This window comes from Mesitornis unicolor, unplaced genomic scaffold (genome assembly GCF_000695765.1).
Source record: "Mesitornis unicolor isolate BGI_N332 unplaced genomic scaffold, ASM69576v1 scaffold715, whole genome shotgun sequence".
NCBI classification, from domain to species: domain Eukaryota; kingdom Metazoa; phylum Chordata; class Aves; order Mesitornithiformes; family Mesitornithidae; genus Mesitornis; species Mesitornis unicolor.
Genome location: NW_010183249.1, coordinates 21,180 through 31,473, shown reverse-complemented (window position 1 = coordinate 31,473; position 10,294 = coordinate 21,180). Strand labels below are relative to the sequence as shown.

At 46.7% G+C, this 10,294-nt stretch overlaps 1 protein-coding gene across 1 annotated transcript; it reads left to right on the top strand.

The window, feature by feature from the left end:
* Positions 1-370: 370 nt before the first annotated feature.
* Positions 371-6,538, top strand: CD8B (CD8b molecule). Its single transcript, XM_010184032.1, has 5 exons — positions 371-416; positions 3,170-3,520; positions 5,670-5,765; positions 6,291-6,380; positions 6,498-6,538. Exons 1-5 carry the CDS (start codon positions 371-373, stop codon positions 6,536-6,538), a joined length of 624 nt encoding a protein of 207 aa, XP_010182334.1.
* Positions 6,539-10,294: the final 3,756 nt, after the last annotated feature.

Below are 10,294 nucleotides of genomic sequence, written 5' to 3'. Positions count from 1 at the left end.
TAGAGGAGAAACCAGCCAAAATTCATCCTTTCCTGCTTTTATTTTTAATGCCAAGCTCCTACATTTGCCATTCTTTAATTGCATAGAGCTAGGTTAAAAGAAGGAGGAAAAGCTACGTGATGAAATAAGAAGAAATATCAGGTTTTGGTTTTTTCCTTCCTAAAGGGGATTTTGAGGGCTCAGCACAGAAGTCGCTGGGCTGAGACTCCAGGCACAGCCACCGCAGATGCATTTTGGCAGCTGTTGGGGTGACATCTGCGCTGAGACGGGGAAGGACTTCCTGGGGTGAAGCCAGCTCTACCACCAAGAGGTGACCACACGTGGAAAGGGGAAGCTGGAACAAAACCCCTCCATCGTTGACTCCACCACCATGGCCTGGCTGTGGCTCCTTCTCTGCATCTGCTTCCAGATCCCAGGTAGGAGGGACACGTCTCGTAAGGGTTGAGAGCACCTAAAATCATGCTGGAGCCTCTTCCCAACCCCGCTTCAGCACATGGGATGCATTGTACAGCATCTAGAGGATGGAAGTTTAAATGTATGGGCATAGTATAGATCTACAGCATATTATTACCTATCACCGCATCATTTTGGACATTGTCATTAATAACACTCTTTAGCTTTCAGTCAGCCCTGAAGGGGTCAGGCAGTTGGACTAGATGATCATTGTAGGTCCCTTCCAGCTGAGATCGTCTGCTCTGGTCTGGTCTCTTCTGCTCTGTTCTGGTCTGTCCTATTCAGTTTATAGTCCAATATAGAATGGTACAGACACCTCAGAGTTTGTTTTACTGCACCCTCCTAGTGCAGACAGACTGTGAGAAGCTGCTGCTGAAGAAGTTCAAATAGCATCGATCTCCACTACCTGTGTAACGCAAAGACGATGAATATCGCATCAATTTTACTTCTCAGTCTATGCCAGGACTGAATGTTTCCCAAGGGCCACAGCTGGGATCCATGTGTTATAAAACCATGCCGTCTTCTGCTCATTGCAGATAGGTCTCAGAGGGTCTGGACCGAATATATACAGTCGATGTCAGAGCAAAGTGGTAGAATTACACTTTACAGAACAAATTGTGCCATCAGTTCTTAGGCGGAAAGTGTTAAGAGCTTGAAACACCCATTAAATGTATGTATTAGAGTGGCAGCTCAAGTTTGTCCCTGAGATGTTGCCCATCTCATGTCCACAGCTGCTCAGCATCCTCGCTGGAGGCTGGCAGGACTGCAGGGTGTTTTGTTCTCATCGTGTGGTGGTCATCCGACCACAGCATAACACAGCCAATCTGGCAGCAAACAGCCCGAGGTGCTTTATCAATGCTATATACAGGTAGTAATATCCTATAAAGCTATATGGTGGTGATCCCACTGAGAAAACCCGAATAAATTAGAGTTTGCTTTGCACGTGCAAAGGGAACAGGGACTGTTTTTGAGGTGATGCAGGCTGGTCTGGCCATGCACACAGAAACAAACCTGTCCCACCTCAACTCCCTGTGGTTCCCTGTGAAAATTTACACCAGGAAAGGTAACAGGGAAGATTTGGGGGATGAAGGTGCAGCAGCAGATGAGCTTTTCTGCTCTGGCTCCCTCCAAGCTCACCCTGCTGGAGCTGCACTTCTGGCTTAGAGCAGAGATGAGTGTTTTCCAGGACCCCTTCTCATCCCCCCTGATTCACCTATTATCTTCTACTGCTTGAGCAAAAGATTTTCATGGGGGGTTAAATTTCTTATGCCCAGCAGAGCCAGATCTCAGGGCAGCCAAGGGGAGCCTGAAGCCACCATGCCCCATGGCCACACATATTTTATTCCCTAAAAAAACACACAGGTGTTTGCCAGAGCAAAGTTTGTGAAGATTGCAATCCAAAACCTGAAAATGATGTATTTTAGTATTTGGTTTTTTATTTAGGATGTGGTTAAATGCTGCGACTGCTGTGCAATGTCTGAATTTTGGCATTGCAATACTAGGGCTGAAGCCTGCTCATTTCTGCAATGTGTCACCAGTGATGGGGTAATCATCGCAGGGCAGAGGAGAGCTCTGGACCTGTGTCAGTCAGCAGAGACCTTTCCTCTGCTTGCCCCATTGGGGACATGGGGGACACTGGGGCCACAGGCCATGGGGCTGGCTTCAGGTGTTCTTGTGGTCATATAAACCCATGCCCATGTCACTGGGTTTGCAGGGCTGCACTAGGCTACTATTGTAATAGCTACTATTGTAAGCAGATTTTGAAGGAAAAGGGACCTTTTAAGGTAAAAAAGGCAAAAAAATATGGTTTTTTGAGCTTTCTGCACAGCTTTAAAGCACACCTGGGAAAGAGATGGGGGAAGCAAGAGCATCCTTATCTTCAGAGGGCTGTTTTTCACTTGGTCTCAGGGTATCTGCAGCTTTGAAGAACTGTTTGCAGAACAGAAAGGATCACAAGGCTCTTGTTATCCTTTCCACAAGGACACATCTTCGCTCGCACACAGACACTGCTCAGATCTGCCCAGGCCAAAAACAACTCTGATAATTTCCACAAAAGCTGCAAAGCCCAAACACGGCGATGAAAAGTCAAGCCGAAGTTTTTGATCCCACCGCTGCTCCTCAATCCCTCTCATTCCTTAAATCTCGAAATTAATTAAAAAATAATGTTCTCTGAAAACTAACATCAAATTGGCTCATTTTGAGATGTTTTGTGCTTTTTTTTGGTGTTTTTCTGCATCTGAGATGTGATCTGAAGTTTATTTGTGTGACTTCCGTTAGAAGAAAAATCTAGCAAATAAGTGTCCAAAAAAATCTGTTGAAAGAGAAGCCTCTCCAAAAAATGAGAGAGAAAAGGAGGGCAGGATAGGGGCAGCCAGAGGAGCAGGTGAGGATGCCCTTCCCTGTGTGTACAGACCCGAGGATATCCTCAAAGTCACCTCTCCCTGCCACTGAGCCTCTTCCTTAGTTAAGTGTTTATGGGACAAAAATCTACCTGTGTAACTAGGCTTGACCAAAACATAGCTGGGAAACCCCAAAAAGTCTCTGAGGAAATATAAGCTGAGATGCCTGATAAAAGTGCTCCTCTTTCTTGCTCCTGTGATCCCCTGGTCTGTGACTACTTGATCTTATCAAGCCCACAGAGAGAATCTGTACTTAGCATGTAAGAAAAGTTATGAAAAGAAGATAACGACTATATATTTCTGTCTTTTTTTCTTAGGTTTCTATACAAATCTACTTTTATCCCAGACTCCAGGGCATATCTTAGCCCAAACTAACAATAAAACAGAAATCTCCTGTGACCTGAAGAAGGAGCACACCGGGGTGTACTGGTACCGCTGGCGCCAGGAGATGCAAAATTTTGAGTTCTTGCTGTTTTTCCATCCGCTGGGCAAAGCCACGTACGGTGAAAACATCAGCCACGACAAGTTTAGTGTCCACAGGGCGAGTTCCCACACCTCCTACAGACTGCACATCAGCCATCTCCATGCCTCAGACAACGGCATCTATTACTGCTCCATCTCCCAGTCCTACCAACTCCTCCTGGGCAGCAGGACACAGCTCAGTGTGGGTAAGCATCACTCTTTGGGCTCCAAAATGTGCCACCAGCAGGCTGTGGTGAGGTCCTCTAGGTAAGGGGTGATGCATGTCGGTAAATCCCAATTTTGAGAAGCAAGATTGGGGCTCTGGGGTTTTTTGTGAAGAGACTGATGAGATCAGATAAGTCAGAAAATACAGAAAATAGCTGTATTTTAGGTCAGCCGCATGTGACAGTCCTTTTGCCACCGGAAGTTGCTTTGCTGTGGTCATGCCATGAGTGCTGTGTTGGTCCTAGTGTTTTAGGATTTCTACGAGAAGGTGCTCAGCCTCCATATCAGCACACCTTATGTTTTTTCATCCCCTACGGTACTTTGGATGAGAGGCTGGATACGTGCGCTGCTCAGCTCCTGGGTCCTCCTGCGCCCTGGCTCTTCCTGGAAAAGAGGAAGCCGAGGGGAGTTCTTATCACCCTCTACAACTACCTGAAAGGAGGGTGTAGTGAGGTGGGGGTCAGTCTCTTATCCCAAGTAACAAGCAATAGGATGAGAGAAAACAGCCTCAAGTTGCACCAGGGGAAGGTTTAGATTGAATAGTAGGAAAAATTTATTCACTGAAAGGGTTATAATGCATTGGAACAGGCTGCCCAGGGAAATGGTCGAGTTACCATCCCTGAAAGTATTTAAAAGACAGAGAGATGTGGTACTTAGAGAGATGGTTTAGTAGTGGACAGGTCATAGCCAACTATCTTAAAGGTCTTTTCCAACTATGATTCTATGATTCTATGATTCCTTACACTTCAAATTACAAACGTCAAGGCCAGAGGATGTTCCCCTCGGCTTCATTGGGATGGGTCTGACTGCAGGTTTCAAGCCTGTCCTTCACATAAAGGATTGAATTAGGATTTATTCCTCAAAGCTCACAACCCAACATTGCTGGGGAGCTGCAACAAGAAACCAGAGCTGTCTGCGGGTGGCATTGGAGAATGATGCTTTACAGACCCCGGGTCGTACAACAGTTCTTTTCTGCACATTTCCCCCTCGATCACCGAGCAGGAGGTGGTGTAGAAAAATTAATGTGCTTGAAGTAGGATTCAGCCCTTTCTTTGCAGGGATTTAGGGAGACAAATAACTTATTTAACTAAGATGCAGCTATGGCTGCTGGGTCTAAATCATCCCCAGTGTCCCAACCTTTTTGGGTTTTCTGCAAATTTACCCTGCAGCTTAAACTGGCTGAGAAATCCCTTTTGGATTCTTGCTGGCTTGAAGAAAAGCTGGTTTAAGATAAAGGGGAACTGGTTTTTATCAACTAGGCACGTATCTATGTGCAAAACAAAGCATGAAAAACAGGACTGAAACTCAGCATGATCAAGGACACTCCAATTAAAAACTAAACAGCAGGTGTTTGGGGAGGACTCAGGCCTTGCTGGATATTTTCTTTTTTTCCTTTAGAAAACATGATTAAAAAATATTGTTAAGTTCCTTTTCCTTGAGGCGATTATAATGTACAGGAGAAGTTGTCCAGATAAGCCCCAGGCACCTGATGTCTCATCTTCCCATGAAAAGAATGGTGGTTTCTGTAGGAATTTCAGTCCTGGATAGAAGCAGAAAAAGTGGGTTTGAATCACTCAAAATTTTGAATAAGTGGAGCTGGAGTGGTCAGATGTACAGCTATTTAATGGCATTACTGGGATATTTTCCTGACCAACTTTATGGAGAGATGAATGTGCTCCGCTGTAATTCAGATGCATTATAAGAAATAATTTTATCAACCAAAAAAAGTACCTAATTTTCAGCAAAGTTTAGAGCAATATGAATATGGAAAAGATCCAGTGATCCTTTAAAACCTCCCAGTGCTACTGAAATCTCTTGCTACCTGTGATTTCAAGTAGCACTGATGAGATGGTTCCTGGTAATAAATGTAGCTCCAGGAAGTTTCTTTTTTCTCTTCTTCAACTTTCTGCCCTTGCTTGCCTGGTTTTATTAATGATTTTACAAACTTTTGTGGACACTGAGAGGTTCAGGTCAGCCTCCCAGCCCCTCTGGGTGACCCAGCCCTTTGAGGGGGTGCCTGTATGAAGCTAGCTTTAAAGCCAACATTTCCAGTCATTCTTGCCTACCATTTGAGCCCTCTGTTGCACTCAGTGCCACATTGACCATCCTCTTCTCCTCCTTATCCACCAGTTGATGTTTTGCCTTTGCCTCTGAAGACCACTCAGGCACCGCTCCCCAAAAAGCCTGTGCGGTGCATAACCAGAAGCAAAGCTGCCAGCAAGAAAGGTACAGCACCGGTTTGGCTTGCGAAAGGGTTTTGCTGAGCTCCTGGGGGTCTCCAAGGTTCAGCTGGAGTTTGTCCTGGGGTTGGGGCCACCACAATGTGACCATACAGGGGTCCTCTGCCACTCCTCTGCCTTTAGGAGTGGTCCTCTGGGATATACGAGCGTTTAGGGGCCAGAATGTGTTTCCATTTAGCTCTGTCTAAGCTCTGGTGTTCCTTGGGTGCTCAGCCACTGCGGGTGCAGTGCCTGTCCTACAGGCATGGTCAATTCCCATGCCAGGGAGGACAGCATAAAAAAGGTTATTGAGACTCAGAGCTAAATTCCCAGCAATGCTTTTGGGGTGTAATGCAACCTCAAAGGGATACTCCAGAGTGATGGTCATGTCCTTCACCTCTCCTGTGGACTTGCCTTGCTTTTCTCCCTTTCCTACTCCAGCCTTCATCCCCCACAGCTGCCAGGGCAGGGTGATGCTGAGTGCTGAGCTGGGGGGGGGCAGTTCCACACCATGTCCCCTTCTGCTTTCCAGGTGCCTGCAGTCCCTTGCTCTGGGTCCCCCTGGCCGCCAGCATCCTGATTCTCCTGCTGAGCCTGGTCCCCACTGCCTACCGCTTCCACCGTAAGCATCTCACCATCCCTGGGGGACAATGAGGGGTGTTAGGCACCGGGAGAGCCGGGGGGTGGGATGGGGAGCTGGGAGGAAGTTCTGGGGCTGATGGACACCGTCTCTCCCCAGGTCTGCGGCGGAGGCTGTGGCTTCGTGTCCACAGGCAGTAAATCCCACCGACTCCCCCCACCACAGACAGGCAGGGAGAAGCCACGGACCCTCCCCTGCATGGAGCTGAGCCCTGCCTGGATGCTACCCAGGAAGGATGTTACAGGAGCAGGCATGGGTTTGCACTGCAAGACAGACATTTCTTCCTTGCAATGGACCATGAGTTTAACATTTTTATTTGACACAGCTGGTAACTGGACTGGGACAGCAGCATGCTAAGCATTTTTAAGAGTGCACTGATTCAGGTGAATGCTGCAGCTGGCTCTGCACCAGGGGCAGCATGGTTGGTGTACCAAGGGGATTCAAATGGCTGGAAAGATGATCTGAGAGCTTCCTGGCTCACCTCTCTGCCCATGGGATGTCCCAAAGGTGCTTTTCATTTGCTGCTGCTAATGCTGGTTTGTAAGACTTTGCCAACATGCATTCTGAGGGCAACCAGCAGAAAGCAGGGGCAGGTCACTCCACAGCCTGTCAAGGCCCTGTACAGGCCTGTTCATTAGAAATAATACTGAATATATACTCAACTATTTTGCTCTGCAGGCTGATGTCTTGTGGCTGCGCTCAGTGTGAGCCATGGCTGCGTGGTGAGCAAGGAGCCTCTGCCCGAGCAAGAGTTAAAACAGAAGAACATCTGCAGGGGAAGCAGGTCTGGGAGAGCATCATCTCCCACAGGAGACTGCAAACAGGCAGGAGTGGAAAGGAAAGCCAGACAAAACGATGGACCCAAGGCCAAACACGTGGCACAGATCAAAGGCAAACACCGCCTCTGAGAACAAACAGAGGCACCCGGGTCCTGGCCTTGGGCTCACCGGCACGGCTGAGCCGGCAATGATTGCCCTGAGCAGCACCCATGGGTGCCGAGACCTGAGCAATGCCAGACTATGCTGAGCCTCGGGCATGCTGAGCCCCAGGTGTGGTGAGCCCCAAGTGAGCTGAACCCTGAGTGATGCCCGTGTTTGCTAAGCCCCAAGCAATGTCAGAAGCAGGGCAGGTCTCCCCAGGGATGTTAACACGGTTCAATCACTACCCAGGACTGCAAGGCTGATGTGGGGCTGGAAATTCAGCGTCTTGCTGAGCACAGATAGTGGGTGCTTACTCTCAGGTGGATCCCCAGCCCTACATCTCCCCATGCCATAGGTGGGAAGGCCAGCAGCCCTTTTTATTGCTGGAGAAGCAGTAGGGATCTCTTGTTCTGCACACTGTGTGTGTCCTTACAGCTGCCCGCAAGCCAAGGGCTGATGTGGCTCCAGAGTCCTCAGGGCCAGCATGAAAGAAGCATGTGTTTCCCTCTCTCCCCTCCCAGCCACAGGGAGCCGCTGCTCTCCACTTTAATATAGATTTTTCCAAAGGACTTGGTCTCAAACCTGGCTATAGGTGCTCCTTGAGATGGATATTTCCCCTAAATGAGACAGTAATAAAGCAGGCAGTGGACCATGCTGAGCCAGCTTTCCTAAGCTGTGATGCTCACCCAGGCTCTCAGGCCACTCAGCTGATGGCTGCAGGGGACACAAATCTCAGACCCCATCCCACCAGGGATGCTGCAGGGAGGCGTCCCCAAATACATCCTGCCAGCAGCATGTTTTAGCCTCTGTGGAAGCTCAGATGAATTCAACCCACTGTTTTTCTACCCTGCAAGCACTCAGTGCACAGAGAACAGGACCAGGATTATTTTTACAATATATATTATTTACAGGACAGCTACGAGGAACCCCTTTTGAAACTTTCCATAGGCAAAGGTTTATTCTGTCAAAAGCAGTGGTTTTCCCTCTGCCTGCAGCTACTCTTGAAATCCCAGCTCCCTTTCCCATGATGAGGTATCCTGACCTTAAGGTCCATCCCTGCTTTGCCTCTCCCACCTCTCACCCAGAGAAGGAGATGGCCTCCCATGGCCAAGCAGCTGGGTCTGGGCAGCGAAAGGCAGGCTGTGACATCCCAATCCTCCTGTTCCATGGGAAAGTGAGCAGCCATGGGGCTAAACCTGCCTGGTCTGCTCCTTATCCCTCCATCCCCACTCTCACACAATCCCCATGGTGTCTGACCCTCGCTGAAACCCACCTGGATAGCACCATCTTGCCTTGATAGACTTCAGCCACTGGATTATCCCAAATCCAACAGCACCCATTCAAAGGATGGAGATTTACCCCTTGGCTCTCTGTCAACCAGTTAATAAATGTAACAGGTAGCAAAGATTTTGCTCAGTGTCTGATTCTCCAATTTGGCTTTGCTGTTCCTTTGTAATTTGAAAAAAATCAATAAAAAAGAAACAACCTCTACATCACCTGTGTGCAATGAGAACAGCAGAGGACAGCAACAGTCAAGGGTGTTACATGTCCTGTTGAAACACAGGTTTGGGCAGTTTAGTAATGGAAATGATGGAAACATCAGTAATTCTTATAATCATCAGTGGGGTATTTCGAGACAGTAAACCTTGGAGAGATTTTAGCAGCAGATTTCACAAATGCAAGAGGTTGTGGAAAAGTCACCTCCCGTTTCATAGACATTTTTTCCCAGAGCATATATAAGAAAGAAACAGAAGCGCTAATAGAAAGATGCTTTTATGTCTAAGAAAATTACCCCAGTCCCATGATATCTGTAACTTCTTTGGTTTTCTTTCCTACCTCACCATTGTGCTGAGACCATGATGACAATACCAGGATACCGTGCTGTGGGACGTGGGCGAAAGGGGATGCTTCCATCATGAAAACTAATGGGAAAACATTTCTGTGCGTCCCTGCTAATGGCACAATGCTCAGATTTGTGGAGGGAGAGATATGTGTAAAGGCATTGCCTGACACAGTATCACCCCTACCACGATGTCCTGGCAAATAAAAGCCCCCAATTTATTCTTTGTTTCCTTCTGAGGATGGACCAAGCTTTTCCTGTGTCCCACTGTCACCCTCCTCCCTGCAGTAGGGAACATCCATACCTAAAAGGGAAAATAATGGTATTTTACATATAACCCTAATCTCTCACACCAGCAGTTAATAAATGATGTTACTTTAAACTGCAAAAAAAAATTAACAAAGAAAAAGACCTTTGAATAGGACAAGGAGGGGTTTGCAGATCTATGGGTTTAAGTACAATGCATGCCCTATGCTGTGCCCACCCCTGCAAATCATCAGGCAAGGAACCATAAAAGAGGTCAAAGAATACATGTGGCAATAATTCATTTTTATTTTATTTTATATTATCTCATATTTTTATATTTCTATTGTATATGTATTCTGTATTACAAAAAAGGCTGCAGTTGTTCTTTCAACAAACAGTGCATGCATGTCTTGAAAGCATTAAAATTTCCAAGAGACAGAGAACAGAGCACAAATACAGGTATTTCAGGATTGCAGTAAATAGTCTTCACATTTTTGTAGACTCTGTACATTAAAAGGTTAAAACCAAATTGTCAGCTTTCCCAGAATATCTCAGTTGCTGATCTAATATTGGCAGTGCCTCATTTTTCTTTATTTGTTTAACCTGCCCAGTCATTTTTGTGTGGAGGACCTATGCTTTTATAATACAAACAAGTAAATATAAATCAGGTGCAGTTGAAAACTTTCCATTGAAAACAATCTAGTGACACAAGATTCACAGACCAGAAGTTATATCTGATTTTAAAGCTCCTAAATATATAAAAAAATAATTTTGCAGTTAAAACCACAGCTGAGTTGGGCACGCTAACAGAGAAAGGATGAGTAACATCTCTATTAAATGACTGAGCTTTAAATCTGTGCAGAGGGAAAGGCGATACATATACCCATGAG

What these genes read in the sequence shown, in the direction of transcription:
- CD8B (XM_010184032.1), top strand. Translation starts at nt 371, where the DNA reads ATGGCCTGGCTGTGGCTCCTTCTCTGCATCTGCTTCCAGATCCCAG. An exon ending in CATCTGCTTCCAGATCCCAG is followed by an intron (nt 417 to 3,169) that starts GTAGGAGGGACA and finishes TTTTTTTCTTAG; the next exon opens with GTTTCTATACAAATCTACTT. An exon ending in CACTGCCTACCGCTTCCACC is followed by an intron (nt 6,381 to 6,497) that starts GTAAGCATCTCA and finishes GTCTCTCCCCAG; the next exon opens with GTCTGCGGCGGAGGCTGTGG.